General features: G+C 38.8%; 1 protein-coding gene across 8 annotated transcripts in view; it reads right to left on the bottom strand.

Annotated features, from left to right (window-relative positions):
• The window catches only part of Usp28 (ubiquitin specific peptidase 28), a 65,913-nt gene extending 42,125 nt beyond the window's left edge, over positions 1 to 23,788 (bottom strand). For 5 of the 8 annotated variants that reach the window (XM_076846393.2, XM_076846395.2, XM_076846398.2 and 2 more), the window contains exons 1-3: positions 23,662 to 23,788; positions 4,785 to 4,862; positions 2,813 to 2,945 (exon numbers count right to left, since the gene is read on the bottom strand). In XM_076846393.2, the coding sequence (XP_076702508.1) occupies positions 2,813 to 2,945; positions 4,785 to 4,862; positions 23,662 to 23,718 (268 nt within the window). In that variant the 5' untranslated portion in view covers positions 23,719 to 23,788. The remainder of the gene's footprint in view (positions 1 to 2,812; positions 2,946 to 4,784; positions 4,863 to 23,661) is intronic. The other 3 variants (XM_076846397.2, XM_076846401.2, XM_076846400.2) reach the window with 3 other exon arrangements.
• Positions 23,789 to 24,059: the final 271 nt, after the last annotated feature.

The raw sequence follows: 24,059 nt of genomic DNA, 5'->3' as shown, positions 1-24,059 counted from the left end.
AACCTGTCAACAACAGTAAGAAAAAAATTACAAACTCATAAATGACCACAGAAACAAAAAAACCAAAATATTAGAAACAGAATTCAATAATTCAATTATCACTCCTTTTTCGTGGGATCAAGGATTGAATCCAGTATACTTTACCACTGAGCTACATCCTGACCCCTTTTCATTTTTAATTTGAGATAGTGTCTTGTTAAGTTATTTAGGGCCTCACTAAGTTGCTGAGGCTGGCCTTGAACTTGTAATCCTGGAAGTATAGGGGTGCACCCAAGCATGCCCATCTGTTATGACGCTTTTTATCATGGCTTTAGAAGTCCTAACTAGTATAAAAGGAACTTAGAGACTGAACCAAGTGCAGTGGCACATATCTGTAACTCCAGCCATTTAGGAATCTGAATTGGGACTGCTTTGAGATAAGGAGTTTAAGACCAGTCTTAAACAATGTAGTGAGACATCTTAACTAACTAACTAAATACATACATACATACATACTGGATAATAAGCAAAGCAATAATCATTCACAGATGATAATAATCTACAAGGGAAACCCAAAATTATCTACAAAAAATAGTTCTAATTAGTGACTAAATTTAGCTCAATGGTAGAGTGGTTACCTGGCATGAACAATACTTTAGGTTTAATCCCCAGCACCATAAAAAATAGGTGAATAACAGACCAATGTATAAAAGGTTAAATTAATTTCTATACACCAGCAATGAAGAACATTTAATCTAAAATGAAAGATTTTAGATTCATCATACATTTGAATCAGATGGGGTATAATTTCTCATTTTTCTGAGTATACAGGTTTACAGTTTAAGGCCAGCCTGGACAACTTAGGAAGATCCTGTCTCAAAATAATAAATAAAAAGAGCTAAAGACATAGCTTAGTGGCAAAGTAACCCTGGGTTCAATGCCCAGTACCACCAAAAAATACATGTTTTGTATACACATATGTATTATATGTTATAGATATTATACATAATATATGCTGTGAGTTGAAAATTATTATACGTAGGGCTGGGGATGTGGCTCAAGCGATAGTGCGCTCGCCTGGCATGCGTGCGGCCCAGGTTCAATCCTCAGCACCACATACCAACAAAGATGTTGTGTCTGCCGAAAACTAAAAAATAAATATTAAAATTCTCAAATTCTCTCTCTCTCTCTCTCTCCCCCCCCTTTAAAAAAATTAAATTATTATATGCATATATACACATACATACATATATACATGTACATACATATATCCACACATACACACAGCAGCATTACTTAGAATAGCTCAAAATTTCAAACAGGCCAAATGTCCACTTACACCATCTGACTCAGCTGGTGGTTCCTTCTTCCCAGAAGCCTCCTTGGCTTTCAGAGTACCACCCTCCAGGTTTTCCCTCAATATTCATCACCTCGCTAGACTGGGAACATTCAGCTGCTGAACTTTTTACCTTTTCTACACCACTTCCTTGGAGACTTGGCTCATTAATCGCACACCTTTACATAGCATTTCCTGATTCCATGCTTACCTAGCTCTAGTCAGGATCTCTCCCCTGAACTTCACACCTGGGTCTCCTCACTTTCTGGACATCTCCATCTGAATATCAGGTATTTCAAACTTAGTATTATCAGAAATAATCCCTTCATCTTCGTCCTAAACCTGCTCCACCAGTGATTATCCCTCTTAGATAAGTGCAGCTCTATCTTTTCAGTGATGCTCAGGAAAAAAACAAAAAACAAAAAAACCTTTCTCTCACAATCCTTATCTCTGCAGTAAGCAAATTCTATGGATTTTATCTAAAAAGCACCAGACAGCTGTTAAAATGCAAGCACTTCTCACCCATCCACAACTGCCTGCTGGCCCAAGCCTCCATCACCTGAACAGCCTCCTGAATGGTCCTGGGCTCTCTGACCTGACTCATGGCTCCTTACTACCCTCTCCTCCACATTCTGTTCTTAACACTGCAGTCAGAATGGCCTCTAGAAAATGGAAACCAGCTTACCTCACTCTTTGTTCTAAACTCTCAAGGACTGTCCACTTAACTGGGAGTATCAGCCAGCACTTACAAAGGATGCACATGACTCACCTCCACTTCCTCCACTGTTCTTTTTATAGTGGGGACTGAACTCAGGGGTGATTTACCACTAATCTAGATCCCTAGTATTTTTATTTTGAGACAGAGTCTCATTAAGTTGCTTAGGGCCTGGCTAAATTGCTAAGGCTGGGCTCAAAATCGGGATCCTCCTGCCTCAGCCTCCAGAATTGTTGGGATTACAGGTATGCACCACCATATTTGGAATCTCCACAGTTCTTAGTGCCCTCCCAACTCACTCAGCCTCAGCTTGGCCTTCTTGTGGACTTAATCCCCAGGACCACCAGAGTGTCTGGCACATAGCTAGTGCTCACTGATTAAGTACTAAATAATGAATGAATTAAAAAAAAATTTTAGGGGCTGGGGTTGTGGCTCAGCGGTAGAGTGCTCGCCTGGCACGTGCAGGACCCTGGGATGGATCCTCATCACCACATAAAAATAAATAAGTGAAATAAAGGGCTGGGGATGTGGCTCAAGTGGTAGCGCGCTCGCCTGGCAAGCGTGCGGCCCAGGTTCAATCCTCAGCACCAAAAAAAAAGTGAAATAAAGGTATTGTGTCCAACTACAACTAAAAAATAAATATTTTTAAAAAAATTTTTAAGCTCACAATTATGCCTGCTACATAGCAATGACTCAAGAGTTAGCTATTCAAAGGGTTGATAGGCTTTGTAGAGAACTCATACACACAAATTGTGTGCAAATTCATAGAAAGAGAGACCTACTTGCTAATACTTCTTTGTTGGCAGCACTCCCCTCTACTTCAGATGGTTCTGTAGCAACAGTGTCTTGACTGGGCTCCTTAACTCTCTCATCAGTGAGCAGGCTGACAGCCTGAGTGATGTCACCATTACTGGCCTAAGGGGAGAAAAACAAAAAACATTTCAAAAGCAAAGAATCAAAGTGGAAGGTAAGTAGAAAGAGAGTTTTGGGGTTATACCTCCCTACTACCGTGGTGACAATGAGTAAGTCCAGGTGTAACTCTAGGTATAAGGTAGACAAACCAAGTATGAGCCAGGTGTGGTGGCGCAAATCTGTTAAGAGGTTGAGGCAGGAGGATCACAAGTTCAAGACCACCCTGGGCATTTTAGTGAGATCTGTCTTAAAAAGAATGAGGAATGTAGCTAAGTAGTTAAGTGTTTGTTTAGCATGTACGATGCTCTGGGCTAAATCCTCAGTGACAACAAAAAAAGAAAAGAAGAGAAAAAGTATGGTGGAGTCCAATGAGTCTAATTTGCTTGAAGGTATAAACAACACCCAGTTACAGGATTTAAGTTTCTATGCTCTGATTCCCACAACATGCAAACAAAAGCAAAATCTTGCTGTATATTAGTCATTGTTTCAAATCTTATTATTCCTGATTTCACAAAATAATTCAAGTTCAATGTGTCAAATGAGAGCCGACAAGTAACAGAGATTCTGAAGAGTCAGCCTCTAAAATAATAAGCAGTTACTATACTTTATAATAGATATAATATTGGTTTTTGAGATAGAAGGATTGCAAGTTTAAGGCCAGCCTCAGCAACTTAGTGAGGCCCTAAGCAACTTAACAAAACCTTGTTGCAAAATAAAAAAATAAAAAGCATTGGGTATATGGCTCAGTGGTAATCCTAGGTTCAATGTCCAGTACACCCCCAGATATATATGTATATGCAAATTATTTATAGCACACACTTATACATATAGGTTTGGAATTTTCCATTAGAAAAAATTTCTGGGCTGGGGTTGTAGCTCAGTGGTAGAGCGCTTGCCTCACATGCATGAGGCCCTGGGTTCAATCCTTAGCACCACATAAATAAAAATAAAGATGATGTGTCCATCTATAAATAAAAACAATTAAAAAAAATTTCTAAGGGCTGGAATGTAGCTCAGTGGCAAAGCATCTACCTTGCATTCACAAAGCCCTGGGTTTGACCCCCAGTTCCAAAAAAAAAGTTTTAAAAAAAGAAAAGAAAAAATGTCTAAAATTTACCACAGTATAGTGAAAAAACGGAATGTCACGTACCCATCACTTTGCTTCAACAATTATCAAGTCATGATCAATCTTGTTTTATCTATACTGCCTACCCCTTCCCAGGCATTCTGAAGCAAAGTCTAAGCATCTTATCATTTCACTAGTCAACATTTTAGATTGCATCTTTTTAAAAATACAGGCCACAAAGTCTAAGAGTAATGATATTGTCAGGTGCTTTGGCGCAGGCCTATAATCAGTTTGTAATCCCAGCAACTCCAGAGGATGAGACAGGGGGATTGCAAGTACAAACCCAGCCTTGGCAAATTAGCAAGGCCCTAAGCAATTTAGCGAAACACTGTCTCAAAATAAAAAATATAAAGGTCTAGGGATTTGGCTCAGTGGTTAAGTGCCCTGGGTTTAATACCCAGTACCAGAGGGGATGGAGGTGGGGGGTATTTCCTTGTCTCAAATATTATTTGGTTTGCCGGTTTCAATCAGGACCTATATAAGGTTTGTACAATGTAACTGGTTGATATGACTCTTAAATCTCTTTGACTTTGTAGGGTTTCTCCAAAAGTGTCCCCCATCCCTTTACAATTAACATACTGAAGAAACTGGGCCATTTACCTGTTCAATTTCTGTCCCTTATATGTATTTTTATTTTGGCATAAAGATAGCTGACACAAGTATTATATAGACAACTATTTTAAAGGCTGTTGGCTAAAAGGGGTCTACAAACCAACCTTTAGAGCTTCATGAAGAAAGGAAGGATCTTGAATGCCTGTGATTTCTCTCAGTTGATTTAACAGCATTTGGCAGCTCTATATTTGAGATGGGGGGGAAAAAGACATATGTCAATCAGAAAATAAAACTGGGCACATCTTGGATAGATAGGCCTGAGACATGAATTTTTTACTCTGAAGAACTGACAAGATCCATCTAACAAGGAACTGACTGCCAGATGTATCCTGAAATGCCAAATCTATTAATTTTTTAAAAGCCTAATCAAGGCAAATGCCATGGGCACTTACAAAATATGAAGGAAAAAAAAGTAAAACTACCAATAAATAAAACATTTAAAAATGTAGTAGTTTAGCTGAATGGATGCTTAGGTTTTGCTTTCTGTAAGTGTGCATAAATAGGTCTTATAAGATGAGTCCAGGGAATTTGCATGGATGTGAGGAGCAGCTATTTTAAGCTTGACTGCACATGCCACTTGTGTGTGTCATTTTTCACTGACAATGTTTCCAATCATATAACTTACAAATGATTAGTACCACCAACATCATATTTAAAACTTCAGAGCTGATTAAACAGAAGTATAGCTAAAGTTAGAGTTTTCTAAATGATGAAATATTTATTCCAAAAGAATGAACTATGGTTAAGCTCAACAGCTTTTCTTTTAAAAAAGAAAAACATGACAAAGAAAAAAAAAAATGACCTATGAAATGTGTTCTCTTCTGATATGCATCATGGAAAAACCTAACTAGGGGGCTGGGGTTGCGGCTTAGTGGTAGAGCGATTGCCCGGAATGTGTGAGGCACTGGGTTCGATCCTCAGCACCATATAAAATTAAATAAATAAAATAAAGGTATATGTCTATCTATAACCAAAATAAAAAATTTTTAAAAACCTAACTGGTTAACTTTCAGCTATAAGATCCGTTTTTAACTCCTTTTTAGCCTTAAAGTCTTTCAAACTATCAATTTATATTGTTTCTCACAGTCAAAACTTAACACAAAATACTTATTTACAAGTATAGCTTGATTTAAATAACTTGAGACATAATGATCTTTTAGATGAATATTAAAAACAATCAAGTTCAAAATTAATTCAGTGAGAAGAAATCTAATTTATACCACGACTAAGTTAATACTAGAATAAAGTTCTGACTCAAAACTATGCTTCAACATTATATTAACTTCAATTAGTAACAGAACTCAAAGAGAGTCTATGTTTACTGCCAGCTGTAACAGAAACAGTATCCTGCCTTCTTCAACAGCTGAGGGCTCAACAATGCAACACTTAAGTATCACACAACTAGAAATAACTAACTGAAACATCCCTCCACAGTCCTTGAAAAAGCATCAACGGCCTTTCTGTTCTCGTCATAGGCCACAGTCAGAGGCTAGAAATGGAACCCTATACTGCTATGGTCAGCAGTCTTTGAGGCCATGGGTCTTGTTAAAGCCAGTCATTGTACACAAGGGAGGGTGATTATCAGACTAAAAGGTGTTATTTAGCCTTGACAGAAGTTGAAAACCACCATGTGATTTTCACAACAATAAGGTATTAAAACTTTTTTCCAAACTAATTCTAATTTACTTTGATTTTACTGTGTAAAAGTATGTGAATCTAGGTATCCCAATCAAATGCAAATTTATAAAAGACCAAAATCAACATACCCTCAAAAGGGTTTGGGGACATAAGTAGCATATTAATACCAAATTGACTAAGAAGGTAACAATGGAATAGATAATCACATTTTCATATGAAATTCTTGATTTACAGAAAATAATCCCAGTTAAAAACTAATATATAAACTGGGCATGGTGGCATGTAATCCTAGCCACCTGGGGGGCTGAAGCAGGAGGATTACATTTTAGAGGCCAGTTTCAACAACATAGTAAGACACAGTCTCAAAATAAAAAATAAAAAGGGCTGAGGATGTAAATTAGTGGTAGAGTACCCCTGGGATCAATACCCAGTATCAAAAAAAAAAAAAAAAGATAACATATGCTGCTTACTTCTAGACAGGTGCCATTCTAAACACTTTGCATGCATGTATTAAATTTAGAAACAAATTCCTTTATTCACTTACTTTTATGTGTTGCTGAGGATCAACCCAGTGCCTCACACATATTAGGCAAGCACTCTACTACTGAGCTACAATTACAGCCACGTATTAACTCATGTAACCATTTAGCTCTTAAAACAAATCTGTGAGATGTGAATTATGACCATTTGACAAAGAACTGAGGCACACAGAGTAAGTCAAGTAACTTACACAGGATATTGCTAGCTAAGAATTAGGCTGTTTTTTTTGTTTTGTTTTGTTTTTGTTGTTTGGTAGTGGGGATTGAACTCAGTGATACCCGACCACTGAGCCACATCCCCAGCCCTATTTTGTATTTTATTTACAGACAGGGTCTCACTGAGTTGCTTAGTGTGCCTTGCTTTTTGCTGAGCCTCGCTTTGAACTCATGATCCTCCTGTCTCAGCCTCCCAAACTTCTGGGATTACAGGCATGTACCACAGTGCCTGGCTCAGGCTGGGATTTGAAGCCAGGCTGCCTGACTCCATATCCGGCACTTACACCATATCATGCTGTGCTTCCAACAGCACCAATGGCTAGGAACCAATCCTTCAACAAGGGTCTTGGAGGACATTCAAGATCCAAATTACACCAGGTCTTATAATGTTGCTCCTATTATCTCTAGTAACACCTCTTCCATTGGTGAACTATAGAAGACAACCTATAGTCAAGGGTTTACTTCACCTTAGTTCCTTCACACAGTCCTTTCAAAAACTCTGGCCCACACTATTCTTTCTCTTTTCTAAGCCCCCATATTGAGGAAACAATGAGACTGTAAATGAATGGGGCTTTTAGTTCAATTGTTTTACATATGAAGTTCTTTTCTCTAGTAAAGCAATAATCATACAACATAACTACAACAAATAGCGGAAGGACATATACAACCTTCTGTATCTCCCCATAATACTCCCATTTTTGTCATTAAAAAGAAATCTGGTAAATGGAGATTATTGCAAGATTTAAGAGCCATTAATAATGAGATGGTTATTATGGGACCTGCTCAATCGGGGATTCCTCAATTGTCTGCTTTGCCAAAAACTTGGTATGTTTTAGTTATAGATATTAAAGATAGTTTTTTTTCAATTCCAATTCACCCTAAGGATAGTCCACATTTTGCATTTACTATCCCTGCACTGAATCATGAAGGTCCTGATCAGAGATATGAATGGAAAGTACTCCCTCAAGGGATGGCTAACAGCCCAACTATGTGTCAAATTTATGTTAACAAAGTAATCCAGCCATTTAGAAATCAAAATCCTGAACTACAAATATTTCACTATATGGATGATGTACTATTAGCACACAAAGCTAAAAACACATTGCTATATAATCTAGAGATAGCAATAGATAAAGTACAATTAAATTTTCCAATTAATTATTTAGGAATTCTATTATCCTCATCCATGATCCGTCCACCAAAAATTCAAATACAAGTAGATCAACACAAATCACTTAATGACTTTCAAAAGTTATTAGGAGACATAAATTGGATAAGGCCTTATCTAGGTATACCAACAGGAGAGTTGGGACCTTTATTTGATATCCTAAAAGGTCCATCAGATCCAAATTCACCCCGCATGTTAACGCCTGAAGCAAGAAAGGTATTAAAAATCATTGAAACATATATGGAAAATATGCATTTGGATAGAATTGATATAAGTTTGCCTTTATTATTTATTGTACTACCAACAAAAAATATTCCCACAGGAGTATTTTGGCAAGAAGGTCCATTATTATGGATACATTTATCTTATTCTCCTAACACTATTCTTACTAGGTATCCTGAGGCTGTAGGACAATTAATACTCAAAGGAATAAAAGCAGCAAAGGGAGTGTTTGGAATTTCTCCCAATAAAATTATTACTCCATATACTATGAATCAAATTGATGAGTTAGCTAATGAGTTAAATACTTGGGCAATAATCATGTGCAAATCTAATGTTTCATTTGATAACCATTTACCATCTAATCCTTTATTGTCTTTTTGGTCATCGCATCCTGTAATTTTTCCAAAAATGACAAGAAAAACACCTATCGTGAATGCTCCAAATATATTCACTGATGGATCAAATAATGGTACAGCAGCAATAGTTACCCCTGATCAAACTTTCACATTTTTAGTACCCAAACAATCAGCTCAAAAGGTAGGGCTTAATGCAGTATTACAAGCTTTTGTGATGTTTAAAAATTCTGTATTTAATTTATTTTCCGATAGTCAGTATATAGTTAATGCTATAGTATCCCTTGAAGATGCTGGTAGGATTTCCCCTTCCTCTACTGTTTTCTCTTTGCTTTCCACTATACAAAGTCTAATCTGGGACAGAAAAGATCCATTCTTTATAGGACATATCAGGGCACATACAGGATTGCCTGGAGCCCTTAGTTTGGGCAATGATTTAGCAGATAAAACTACACATGACACACATATTTTCTCTACACTAGAAAAAGCTACAAATTTTCATAAAAAGTTCCATGTCAATGCTAATACTTTACAAAAGCATTTTAAAATAACTAAGGAACAAGCTAGACAAATAATAAAACAATGCCAAAATTGTGTGACCTTTTTACCACAAGTTAATCTTGGAATCAATCCTAGAGGATTGATACCTAACCATATTTGGATGTCACACACTTGCCAGAATTTGGAAAATTAAAATATTTGCATGTTACAGTTGATACTTCTTCTGGATTTTTGATGGGCTCCCTTCATGCCGGAGAAAAAACTAAAGATGTTATAGCTCATTGCTTACAAAATTTTGCCACTGTGGGCGTTCCAAAACAGTTAAAAACAGATAATGCCCCTGGTTATACTTCTACCTCTTTTAAACAATTTTGCTCAACACTTGGCATTACTCATATAACAGGAATCCCATACAATCCACAGGGACAAGGCATAGTTGAAAGAGCTCATCAAACTATTAAAATGTACTTATTAAAGCAAAAAGAAGGAATTGGGAAGGGGTATATATTCCCCAAAGATAAACTTAAAATAACCCTTTTTACTCTAAACTTTTTAAATTTGGATTCATCAGGGCTTAGTGCTGCGGAAAGGCATATGTGTCCAAAAAATGTACATAAGCCCAAGGTACTTTGGAAGGATATTCTAACAGGACAATGGAAAGGTCCTGACCCAGTAATTGTCTGGAGTCGGGGGTCTGTTTGTGTGTTTCCACAGGGAGAACAGCAGCCAATTTGGATTCCAGAGAGATTAACTAAGGTCCTGACCCAGTGATTGCCTGGAGTCGGGGGTCTGTTTATGTGTTTCCACAGGGAGAAGAGCAGCCGATTTGGATTCCAGAGAGATTAACTAAAGCGGTTTCTACAGACCAAAAAGAAGATGATTTGGCTCAAATCCATAACAGCTGATATCCAGAACTCCAGTTTGGCTATTCTTACATCTGCGACAGAACCAGGATACTTTTTTCAATATCTATTTTATTATTGCCCTTTCCCATATCATGAAGTTCTATTTTGTTTTTTGAGCTCATACGGACCTAGGTTAATGTTTTCTGATCAGTTCTATTTTTTAACTATAGAGTTTTTAAACATTGCAATGGAGATTTCACCTGTAAAAAGTTATAAGGCCTTTACTATTATGTTATGTGTTGTACATATTATATTATGTGTGCACCCTTGTGTTTTATGTTGTATGTTTGTATGTACGTATATCCATATATCATGAGCGCTCATGAAAAAATGAATCCAAATATTTTTTTTTTATTCACGCGATTTAAATGGTTTAATTTAAATTGGGTAAACAGCTGTTGAGGATTGTTTTAAAATGTGAACAAAAAAGGAGGTTAACAGATCTGTTTGTTTACTTTCACCTTTCCTTTTCATTATATTTAATAATTCTCTTCAAGATAATGTAAATTGTTAAGAAAATTGTTTTCTTTTAGTGCCTTCTGGAATGTTACATAATTTTTTCTTTAGCCATTATTGCCAGAATTCCTATCTTCATCCCAGTGCTGGTGAAGACAAAGATAAAACCAATCTACAGCTTCTGCCATAGCCATCACTGAACTGCTTGCAGAACTTGCCTGGACTATGTGTCACTATATGCATTGTGAACTATCTGTTGGTGCAGCGACTTGTGGTAGTGTTGGGGTATTTATGCTGATTGTGTCATCAGTGGTACAATTTTTCCAAAAGGAGTCGTCAATTGGCTCGTCAATTGGCTTGTGAGTCAGCAACATCTAGCTGATTGGCTCCTCTGCTCATTGGAGATGCTCATTGAGCTGTTTCCCCGCCCTTTCAGACAACCAGCTGATGATTGGTTCACAGCGGCCCCAGCAACATCTAGCTGATTGGCTCCTCTGCAGTGATGCTCATTGGGCTGTTTCCCCGCCCTTTCAGACTACCAGCTGATGATTGGCTCACAGCGGCCCCAGCAACATCTAGCTGATTGGCTCCTCTGTGTTGATGCTCATTGGGCTGTTTCCCTGCCCTTTCAGGCCACAGAGCTACTCATTGGGGGACTTTTTTGGCTCTGCCCACGCGACCCAGCCAATCGGCCTCAAGAGCAGGAGGATTGTGGGAGCTGGGGAGGCTTGTGGGTGGAGGAGAGGCTTGTGGGAAGCCAGTGGTGGCAGTTGGGCTTTGAGGGTTTTTCCTGAGGAGCTGTTTTGTTTGGCATGTGTGGTTCTAAAAATAAAGTTCGTTTCTTTTGACAAGTGGCTCCTGAATTGTGCCCAGCCAGACTGCGGCATTATTGAAAAAAAACAATCTTTAATATCTATAACTAAAACATACCAAGTTTTTGGCAAAGCAGACAATTGAGGAATCCCCGATTGAGCAGGTCCCATAATAACCATCTCATTATTAATGGCTCTTAAATCTTGCAATAATCTCCATTTACCAGATTTCTTTTTAATGACAAAAATGGGAGTATTATGGGGAGATACAGAAGGTTGTATATGTCCTTCAGCTAATTGTTGTTTGACCAGATCATGGGCTGCTTGTACCTTTTCTTTAGTCAGGGGCCACTGAGGAACCCATACTGGTCTTTCTGATTTCCAAGTAATTTTTATTATCTCAGTGGCCCTTTCTGAAAATCCAACCCATGTCTGTCTGTTCCTTGATCTATTTGTATTGGTGCTGCTATACCTTGTTCTTGTTTTTCTAATCTTTTTCCTTTCCTAAAACCTTGTCTAGTCATAATAGTGGGTGCATTCTGGTTGATGTTATTTGTTAATGTCAAACCTAATTGATCTAGGACATCTCGTCCCCATAAATTTACAGGAAGATGATCCAATACATACGGCTGTATAGTTCCTTCACATCCTTCAGAATCCTTCCAATCTAATACCATTGCACTTCTATGGGGATTAGTCACCACTCCTAGGCCTCGAAGCGTTTGAGTGGCTTGTTGTAATGGCCAATGTTTTGGCCATTCTTGACGAGAGATGATGCTAAGGTGTGCACCTGTATCCAGTAGCCCATTAAATTCATGTCCTTGAATATTTCTTTAAATTTAGATTCTCACATGGGGTGAGAATCTAAATTTAAAGAAAGCATAGCCCAATCTATACCTGTGGAGCCTAATCCCTTGGAACCTCTTTCTACAGTACGACTGGAAAAATTTATCATGTAGGCTGGGTATTATTAGTAACTGTGCTATTCTATCTCCTGGTGAAATTACTGATATACCCTTTGGAGAACTGGCTATAATTTTTATTTCACCTTCATAATCGGGATCAATTACCCCAGGACTTACCATAAGTCCTTTTAGAGTAGAAGACCTGCGTCCAATAATAAGCCTACTGTGCCTTTGGGAAGAGGTCCTTTCACCCCTGTGGGAATGATTTGAACTCCCATCTCTGGAGTTAGTACTGCTCTGACGGAGGCGCAGATGTCCAACCCTGCGTTCCCTCTGGTTTGTCTGATGAGGGATCTGATGGACAATGTGTCCTGGGCACTACCCTGACGGGGCTGCTGGGTTCCTCCAGTGCTCTGTATATTTGTGGTTTTGGGCCCCGGAGCATTGGGCCCCCCTGTCCATTTTTTGGCAATGGAGCCCAATGCTTTTCTCCACGATATCGTGGATAAACACTCGGTCCTTGTTCGTTTTTTGATAATGGAGTACCCTCTATGGTGGTCTGAAAATGGCATTCATTAGTCCAATGTCTCCCTCTACGGCATCGTGGGCAAATACCCGGTATTCTACTCCTTTGATACCTAGTTTTGTTAAACCCTCCTCCTATGGGGCAATTCCTTTTAAAATGTCCTGTTTGTTCACAATTGTAGCATGTTCTTGGCCTGGCATCTAAAGCCTGTTTTACTGCAGCTGCCACAATTTGCCCTTGTTCATTAATGTCTCTGGCATGCCCAATTTGAATTTATCCTTAAGATAGTGCTGATAATGACTGCAACTAGCATTTACTGAAACCCAGGTGCCTTATATAATGTATAATCCTTGCAACAATCCTAAATGTCAGGCAATATATAAATTAAGATTTATAAAACCTATTTATGAGCTAGGTGCAGTAGCACATGTCTATAATCCCAGCAACTGGAGAGACTGAGACAGAAGAATGGTAAATGAGGCCAGTCTTTAGAATTTAGTAAGATCCTGTCTCAAAATAAAAAATAAAAAGGGTTGGGGGTGGAGGTATAGCTCAGTGGTAAGAGCATTCCTAGGTTCCACCCCCAGTACAGGGGGGGGAAAAACTATCATCAGATGTTTTGAGTTAAAATATAAATCAAAGATGGCCATAAACCAAGTGCAGGCCCATCTGTAATCCAAGTGGCTTGAGAGGCTGAGTCAGGAGGATCTCGAGTTTAAAGTCAGCCTTAGCAATGATGAGGCACCAAGCAACTCAGTGAGACCCTGTGTCTAAATAAAATACAAAATAGGGCTGGGGGTATGGCTCAGTGTTTGAGTGCCTCTGAGTGCAATCCTTGCAAAAACCCCACACCTCGCAAAAAAAAAAAAAAAAAAAAAAAGACAGATATTAAGAGTGTGAATTTAAAAAAAGTGTGAATCATAGATTTCACAAGGCTTATTCTATGCTATTGATACACATACCCAAGTACTTGATTGCATCGACTTGATTCCATCCTGTAAATATTTAACTAAACTTAAATTCTCAGCAAGTACCTACCTTCAAAATCCTAATAAGACTATTAAATGCTGACTTTATAGTAACAGACAAACTAAATTCATCAGGATTCTACTGTACTAAAAGTTCTATTTTTCTGGAACTTTAAAGAAAGCAGATATAAATGTTACCTTCCCTCTAACTACATTGCTATATATAAAGTACACACCCAACAGGAGACAAGACAAAGCCTGTGCTCCTGTCACAATGAAGCCATTAGCAAGAACCAACAGGTTTGCATTTCCTTGGCTAAGTTCACACTGTTTTCACAAACAAGTACTCTTTTTTCCCTGCCCAGAGGCAGGAAAAATAGGAGAGTGCACACACACACCCTTCTCAACTTTCAGACCTCAACTACTCAATGGCTTTAGGGCAATTCAGTCTACAGTTCATAACGGAGAGATTTTCTTAAAAGCAATAAGCCACTTCGCAATAAGCAACAAACAGGATTTTATTAATAGAAAAAAAATTAAGCTATCAAGTTTCTATCACAAACAATTTGTCTAATCCTACTGCAACTAAGTTAAAACTCTGATCAAATAAAGAAACACTACTAATTACTAATATAGAGTCATTTTCTAAATTATTTCAAACAGAGATGCTACTTCATCATTCTGATAAACACATTTTCTGATTTTAATTGTGTAGTCTTACAAAGACTTCTAAATTTTATGTATATTCCTTCATACAAAAGAACAACGAAGGTGTACCTAATAAAATTCCCTCCAAAGTTAACCAATTAGTTTTCTAATTTTAAAATAAAACTTCAGTACCCAATGCAAGAAAACAAAAAACAAACAAAACCCTAAATAGGAGTCAAAGAAAAAAAAATAAAATAAAGCAAAAATAAAATAAAACAGTGTTGTCTTAACAACAGTTTCTTAACAATGCACTCTAAGAATGCTGTTAACCTTTCTGACTTTGACAAAAAATGCCACAAAGCCCTGGCATTTTTTTCAGTTTTTCTCCCAGCAACAACCCTATGTTGTGCAATTTATTCACTGGGAAGAACCTAATGTAGTCATAACAACATGACTTGTAAAAATGACAAATAGCAGCTTTTTGTGGATGATAAAATTCCCTGACCTGGACTATTTAATAATTTACTTGATTGATAAAAATACCAGTTTCAGTTCATCAACTGGCTTAAAAATTTCAAAGGCATTTAAATAATTTTAGCATTTAGCTGCTCTTATATGATGTAGGTTGGTTTAAGCTAAAACCTTAAAAAAATGAGAATAATAAATCATTATTTACTTGTAAAAAATTTTTACCTTTTTCACATCCACTGATTAAGAAATTCCAAAAGTATAAAAGGATATAAAGTGAAAAAGAAAGTATCTCCTCCCTCAAGTTCCATTCCTAAAGGGTTAAACACTACTCATGGTTTCTATCTTTCCAGAAACCGCCTATACCCATGAGTATATTTTTTTATACTATACATAATGTTCTACACTGCTTCTTTCTTGCTTTAGAATACATTAAGACAATATTTTCTCATTTTCTTGAATATATGACCCAACCAAATATAGAAAATGAGTCTGGGAAGTCATTACAGTGGAATGAATCTCCAAAAATTAAGGAAAATACCATTATCACAAAATTTTGCTAGAGATGAAAGTAGGAAAATATCAGAGGAAAGTAAGAAATCAAATTTTCATGATTATAGTTTTAGAAATCTAACAATTAAATTTTAAGTTACTATTAGGTTGGTCTCTGCGGAATTTGTTTTTTATAAATAGCAGCAATCAGGGAGGTGATGTGACACTGGATTATGAAAGGTACTAAATGTCAGGATGAGTTTAGATTTAATGTGATGAACAATGGATAATCATAAGAAGAGATATGGGGGGGCAGTGTTTAAGCAGATTAATCTAGCACACATGAACAACTAGTTCAAAGTAAGGATGAGATCAGGGAAAAAAAGCTTAACTACTGTAAGCCAAAGGGATAATACCCAAATCATTTGTGATGAGAGGCAGGATGCTAATAGGAAAAAGAGAAAGGTAGACTAAACTTTGAATAACTCAAAGAATGAAGAAATAAAGCTTAGTCAAATATTTGTAAGTGGATGCCTATGAGAATGCTATTGCCAATAACCTAAAAGGAAACAAACAGAGAAAACAGCATGATCATTTTTTCTTTTTTGGTACTGGGGATTGAACTCAGGGGCACTCCACCACTGAGCCACATCCCCACCTATTCTGTATTTTATTTAGAGATAGGGTCTCACTGAGTTGTTAGTGCCTCACCTGGTCATTGCTAAGGCACTGTCTCAGCCTCTTGAGCCACTTGGATTACAGGCATGATCATTTTGATTGCTAGAGAAAAGCACTGGACAGCATCCAACACCGTTCATGACAAAAGATCCAGAAAACTAGGGATTGAAGGGAATTTCCTAACATAATAAAGGGTCTTAAACAAACTAAACAAACAAACAAACAAAAACCCCAAACACAGGTGCTTAGCACAATGGCACACACCTGAAATCCCAGCAATCCAGGCAGGAGGATCCCAAGTTTGAGGCCAGCCTCAGCATCTCAGAAAGGCCCTAAGTAACTTAGGCCCTGGGTTTGATCCTCAGCACCATAAATAAATAAATAAAGGTATTGTGTCAACTACAACTAAAAAAATATTTGTTAATAAAAAAACAATTATTTACCATTTCCACTTATAAGGATGGCTATTATCAAACAAAAAAGAACAAAAACAGAAAACAGCAAAAGTGTTTTTTGGTTTTTGTTTGTTTTTGGTACTAGGGATTGAATCCAGGGGTGCTTTACCTCTGAGCTATATCTCAGTCCATTTTTATTTTGACACAGAATCTCACTAAATTGCTTAGGAACTTCCTAATTTAGCGAGTCTGGCCTTAAACTTGCAATCCCTCAATCTCAGCCTTCTGAGTGACTGAGATTACATGTGTGTAACTATATGCCCAGCTAGTAAAGTTTGGTGAAGATATAGAAAAACTACAATCCTGTGCATTACTGGTGGGAATGTAAAATGGAGCAGCTGCTATGGAAAACAGCTTGGCAGTTTCCCAAAAAGTTAAACATAGAATGACCATATGTCTCAGGAATTCCACTTCTAGGTATGTATCCCAAAGAACTGAAAAAAGGTATTTAAATACTCATATACAAATATTCATAGCACTTTCTGGGTATAGTGGCATGCACCTGTAATCCCAACCACTCAGGAAGCTAAGGCAGAAGGATTACAAATTCAAAGCCAGCATCAACAATTTAGGGAGGCCATAAGTGACTTAGTAAGACCTGCAATTTACATGTGTGTATATGTACGTGTATACATGTATACCTATATATATTTATATATACATGCACATACACGTGTTTGTGTGCATGTGAGTGCATGTATGTATGTGAACCTGAGGCACTTTACCCATTGCGCTACATCCCCAGGATCACAAGTTTAAGGTCAGCCTCAGCAACTTAGTGAGACCCAGTTTCAAAATAAAAAAATAAAGGGCTGGGTATGTAGCTCAGTAGTAAAGCATCCCTGAGTTCAATCTCCACTACCACACACACACAAAAATTTTTTTTAAATATACACACAGGGCTGGGGCTATAGCTCAGCAGCAGAGCACTTGCCTAGCATGCGTGAGGCACTGGGTTTAATCCTCTGCACCACATAAAAAATAAAAAAAATTTTTTTAAATACACACACAGGAAGTTTTTAGGAGAAAGAAAATAACAGTTAAGAAGAATAAAACCAAACTCCAAGATAAATACCAATTAAAAAGTGCTAAGGGCTGGGGTTGTGGGTCAGTAGTAGAGCACTCGCCTAGCATTCTGGGTTTGATCCTCAGCATCACATAAAAATAAATAAATAAAATAAAGTAATTGTGTCCAACTACAACTAAAAAATAAATATTTTTTTAAAAGTGGTAATAAGGGATCATAAAAACAAAATAATAATTAAAACACCACCACAGGGCTGGGGATGTGGCTCAAGTGGTAGCGAGCTCGCCTGGCATGCGTGCAGCCAGTTAGATCCTCAGCACCACATACAAACAAAGATGTTGTGTCCGCTGAAAACTAAAAAATAAATATTAAAATTTAAAAAACAACAACACCACCACACACAGATAAATAAATAAAGCATGAGAATGACACTGAATATTCAACCAAGGGAGAATGGCATGAATTACTACTGCTACTGAAAGGCCACAGATGCACTGATTTGATCAGAAAGAGGTCAATCACTGGTTACTTTACTTTTATTTTTTTGGTACTGGGGATTGAACTCAGGGGTGCTCTACACTGAGCTATACCCCCAGGCCTTTATTATTATTTTTCCACCAATTTTGAGACAGTCTTCCTAAATTGCCCAGTCTGGCTTTGAACTTATAATCCTTCTGCCTCAGATTCCCAAGTAATAACGGGGTTTACAGGCATGCACCTGGATACCACTTTAATGACGGGTTACTTCTCCGAGATCTGTTTCATTCAAGAATAACAAATTCTTACTAAAGCCTACTTTGGCAAGACTCACCATTAGCATAGCTGTATGCTGATTATGTAAAACCACTGATTTCCCTACTACTCAATCATATGCTACTGGATCAGCCTCTCTGTAGGCCTCTGGGCAATCAGCCTTCTCCTTGTTGAACTCCAGACTGAGCCCCAAAGCCATTTGCAAGTGTTGTTGCCACCTCAATCTCTATGGTACTACAGGAACTAAACTAACCTGGCTTTGTCTCCCATCAGCTAAGACTTAATCCTGCGCAGGTGTCTGTCTGTCTGTCTGTCTCCCTCTCTCTCTCTCTCTGGCAGTACTGGGAATTGAACCCAGGGTGCAAGCAGTCTAGTACTCAGCTATGCCCCTAATCCTTGGGTCTCTATTTTCCAAGTTTTCTACATAAAGTCTAAATTATATTGTCACTGGAAAAATGTTTTAAAAAAGAAATAGGTAAATTTTTCTTCTTGTGTTTTACAATAGAATTATCATATTCATTGTCTCACTTTCAGGTTTTGAACATGTTATCAAGAATAAAGGATTTTATGTGTTTGTGGTCTGAGAGATGAATTATTGAAATAAATACTACAAATGCATCAATTATCCTCCTGTACTGACGTATAAATTTCTTTCATTGGTTGTACCCAAGGAAAAAAAAAAAGGAAAAGAAATGAAAGACACAGTTTGGAAACTGAGTTCCAAAGGTAAATCAAAAAAAAAAAAAAGAAGAAGTGAACAAAACAACAGGTGGAAAGGGCAACAGAGAATTTTGTTGTTTCAGGATTGAGGACATGTGTGCACAACAAAATGGGAATTAATCCCATCCATAGCTTTTTCAAAATTTAATGCGCAAATGAATCATGCAGGAATCTTGTCAAAAGACAGAATCTAATCATAGATCCAGAGTGAAGGTCCAAGCAATGGTGTGCCAATCTCAGCGTGTGCTTATTTCCCTGGCCATTAATATTCTCACCCTGGTGGTCTCAAACTATCAACACGAGGTCACTAAACACAGAACTGGGAAGAGACATACACAATCTGCTGGAAAAGCAGTACAAGCTGGCTCTAGCACATCCAACATTCAGCATTTCTGTCCTAAGTAATGCAGATGCCTCTGATCCATTTAAGTAGCAAAGGAGTAGACAGTTAAGTTTCTGGTGGGTAGGCTAGAATAAAGGAGAATAATAAAGGATAAATTACATAAAAGAATAAACAGAGACATCTACATGAGGATTTCTCAAGCTCCGCACAATTTTCATTTTGGGCCTGTTGTGGGGGCTATCCTATACATTCTAGGATGTTTAGCAGCATTCCTGACTTTTACCCACTAGATGCCAGTAGCCTCTTCCCATAGCAATTACAATCAAAATCACCTCCAAACATTGTCAAACATCTCCAGGAGTGCAAAAATCTCACTCTACTGCACATTACTAATCTAGGTTTATTTCTAAGAAATGATGGAATAAGAAAGGAAATATAATTCTTCCACTAAAATTAGAGATAATCATTGAGATGCTGGGGGCAAGGCATTTGGACAAAACATGAAACTACTTAGACATCAGGGAGCGCAGTCAAACATAGGAAAGAAAATTATGTTTAGAAAGAGTGCAAGGAAAAAGCCAAGCCTGGTGGCGTATGCCTGTAATCCCAGCCACTCAGGAGGGGAGAATCACAAGTTCAAGGCCAACCAAACAACTAGAAGTGAGGACCTCAGCAATTCAGAGAAACCCTGCCTCACAATAAAAAAAAAAAAAGGGCTGGGGATGTGGCTCAGTGGTTGAGTGCCCCTGGGTTCAATCCCCAGTGCCAAAAGAAAAAAAAAAAAAAGAAAAAGAAAAGAAAGAGTGCATGTGAAAGATTAGGAGTTTAAAACATTAGGAGGAAATCCACAGAGAAGACATTAAGAGATTAATGGGAAGGTTCTGGCCTAGGACAATGGCTCCATCAACTAAGAGACAGAACCAGAGATATCTCGGACTCTTGGACTCAATTGCCTGGGTTCGATCTGGCTGTACAATTTCTGAGCTGGGTGACCTTAGATATTTTAAAAAGTATAAGCCTTCTCATAGAATTTCCATAAATATTAGTTACAGTGGCAGACGTCTGAAATCCTAGCAGCTCAGGAGGCTGAGGCAGGAGGATCGTTAGTTCAAAGCCAGCCTCAGCGAAATTGAGGCACTAAGCAACTCAATGTGACCCTGTCTCAAAATAAAAAACAAAATAGGGGGCTGGAGATGTGGCTCAATGGTTGAGTGCCCCTCAGTTCAATCCCCAGCACCACCAAAAAAATAAAAGAGGCACTGGGTTCAATTCTCAGCACCGCAAATAAATACATAAATAAATAAATGTCCATTGACATATTTTTAAAAAAAGAAAGAAAGAGTGCCTGGTAAGAGCCTATCTGTCAACATGTCTTATAAATACTGTTGTTACTGAGTGAACAATAACTGTAGCTGAGTATGAGAGTTGTGAAGCCAACCAATCATTGACCTACTGATGTTCCAAAAGTCACAATTAATGAGACAATGTAAAAGGAAATGAAAACTTAATAAATAAACAGAAAGCATAAAAGGGCATTACATTCACTAAAATTAACACATTTTAAAAGGGCTTGAGCTATCCTAAAGAATGTGTAATGTCAGCCTGCTAGACACCCTACAACTCAAAAGGCTGAGGCAGGAAGATAGATTCAAGTTCAAGGCAAGCCTTGGCAACTCGGCAATACCCTATCTCAAAAAATAAAAAGGACTGATGATGTAGCCCGGTGGTGGAGTCCCCTGGGTTCAATCCCCAGTACCATCCCTGCCCCCCACAAAAAGTGTGATGTCAACCCTTAGTACTGCTGCCAAGGATGAGAGGTTTATAAGAACCAAATTGGAGGTAGGGGTGACTCAGTTATAGAGCGCTTGCCTAGCACATGTGAGACACTGGGTTCAATCCTCAGGACCACATAAAAATAAATAAGATAAAGGTACTGTGTCCATCTACAACTAAAAAAATTAAAAATAAATAAATAAAAAGGAACCAAACTGATTTCAAGTTGTTTACACTACAAGTTGTTTACACTGTAACAAGTAAACTTTCCTGCTGGTTTTTATGTACATCAACAACTAATTAATATATAGGAATCTGTCAATAAGTAACCTTTTAGAAATAATCAGTCTATAATCTGGGGATTTAGTAATATCACAAAGTGGCCACTCTGAGATTTCAGTACACACTGAGAGTGTATTTCAAGAGAATTACATTTTTCTCTCACTAAAATTCTTGGGGGGCTATAAAGGGTTTTGTCTTCTTAACTGACCAATAAGGGAAGGGAAGGATTATAGGTTTTAAATAGCCTTTCAGTGTCAGGGGAGGATAGCTCTTCTCAACTATAACAATTAAATATCTTTTAACAGAAAGGTAGAATGCCTCAGAATTCAAAATAAAAGAATCTATTCTAGAAGAAATTATTAAAATCTTCCAAGATGTAAAAAGGTAAAAGTTCCTTCAATCTAAACTGCTAACTTCAAGAATTCACATTAGGAAAAAAAAAGCGCGCAGGGTGGGGGGGGGGGCACACACACATTTATCAAGCATTCCAAGCTTATCATCTGTCAGTATTGGGCGAATCACTGGGAAGAACAGTAAATGTCATCACTCTGCAGGCCGCCAAAGATCAGGATGCTGCAGCCAGTAGCCACCACAGTGCCAAGCCTTCCCAAAATAACTATGACTTATATACAAATGCTCATCAAACACCCCACATACAAACTCTCAAATGGTGAGTGCTGAAACAGGGGTCACTTCTCAAACTATGGCAAAGATAAATGAAGATGCCACTGATTAACAGGCACATGACATGGTCTTACATGACATGGTCTTACATGACAGTCCCAACAAATTTAAATATGACTTGCTCTCCCTTAAAATAGTCTATTATCTAAATCAATATAACTGTCTAGAAACCAACATTTTCCCACCTGTTTTTAAGTCACTGTCCTAAAAAACAAATAGAACTGATCTCTGAAACCAAACAAGAGAAAAATCCTGGTTGAAATTCCAAAGGCACTGAGCATCTAACAATAATATTTCCATTAGAAATCAGCACATACAACACCATTCACATACTTTCACTTTGGAGCCCAGGACCTGGAGATATCTTTTTCTACATAAGTTTTAAAAAGTGTGTGCATGTTATATACTCCAGGTTTTCTGAGTGCATCAGAAGAATAAAAAGGCACAAAAGGTTTCTCCTTCAGCACTTTATGACACCTCTGTATTACATTTTACAAAACTTCTCACTTCCAAACTTGTATTTGAATATTTGGGACAGATTTCCCATTCTGTCTTGAACCAAAAGTGTAGTACTGAGGGGTGAGGAGGTGGTTAAGTTATAACATTCCAAAGTAACATTAGAAGATATTCTTAAATTCCCCACTTCCCAAGTTTCCTCATAGCCTTTTGATTTTCTCTCAAACCACTGTTCTTTTACTCTCACCATCTTATCCCAGAAATCCTTGTACTGATTTCAAACTTAGATATGAAGTAGGTAGAGCAAAATCAGTATAACTTCTGTTCCATCACCCTATTCCTCCACCCTCCTTCAAAATCTAGAAATGAATGCAATAATTAGGGAGGCTGCTCTGTTTCAAAAAAAAAAGAAAAGGAGAGGGAATTAAGAAAGAAAAGCGAGCTGGAAAGGAGGAAGGTAGTGTGTTAGGACCCCTAGTTTTCTACACTTCGTTGAACCTCGGCTTTAAGCGAGATAACTTCGGTCTTCTTTACACTCTTTAAAACAACACTGCCATAAAACTGACTTGAGTAAAAACAAAAACAACCCATGTCGCCCCTTTCATAAGTTCTCACTCCTGATCGGGGCCCAGGAGCACTCTCCTTAGTGACCCTGATGCATACAACCCCACGTGCAGCCCTTTATATTAGGGTTTCCAAAGTAACCTAATTACCTTCACCATCATCAGCTCGCTCACAGACCCAAAAATGAAGTCCTCAACCAGAGTCTCGCAAGGACCGCAACCTAGCCCAAAGGCCAGTCCCGACGCTGCCTGCGGACCCCTGCCCGCCCGCGTGGCGCACCCCGCGGCCCCCAGCCCCGCACCCTGCAGGCCTCGCCTGCCCCGTCGGGCCTCCAGCGCGCCAGCGCCCGGCGTCGCTGGCGTCCCGTCCCACGCTCCCCTCTCGGGCCACGGGGCGGCCCCCAGGCTCCCACTCGCGTCGCTGGCCCACCGAGCCGTGGCCGTCCGCCGCTCCGACCGCATCGTCCTGTTGCAGCTCCGCAGTCATGGTTGAGGCACCCCTCCGCGGGTCACCAGGATCCCACCGCCACCGCTGCCAGTCCAGGAGCACAGAAGGCCCCGCCCCCGCGCCCGTCCGCCCGCGCCTAGCGCCCGGCGCCCTGCGGGGTCCAGGTCCCGCCTCCGCCCGCAGCGCGCGCCGGAGGCCCAACCCACACGCCCCGCCCCCGGCCTGCGCGCGCACCCAAGGCGCGCGGCCGAGGCCGGAGTCTCGGCGTGTTCTCACGCACGCCGGGTTCTGACCCCGCGCCGGCCACGTGATCCAGGCCCCGCCCTCCTGATAACGGTCGGCAAACGCCTCAGGGGCTTAGGGTCTGCGGGGAGCGTGGG

The sequence above is a fragment of the Callospermophilus lateralis genome, chromosome 2, assembly GCF_048772815.1.
Source record: "Callospermophilus lateralis isolate mCalLat2 chromosome 2, mCalLat2.hap1, whole genome shotgun sequence".
Lineage (NCBI taxonomy): Eukaryota > Metazoa > Chordata > Mammalia > Rodentia > Sciuridae > Callospermophilus > Callospermophilus lateralis.
This window is presented reverse-complemented; position numbering and strand designations above follow the sequence as displayed.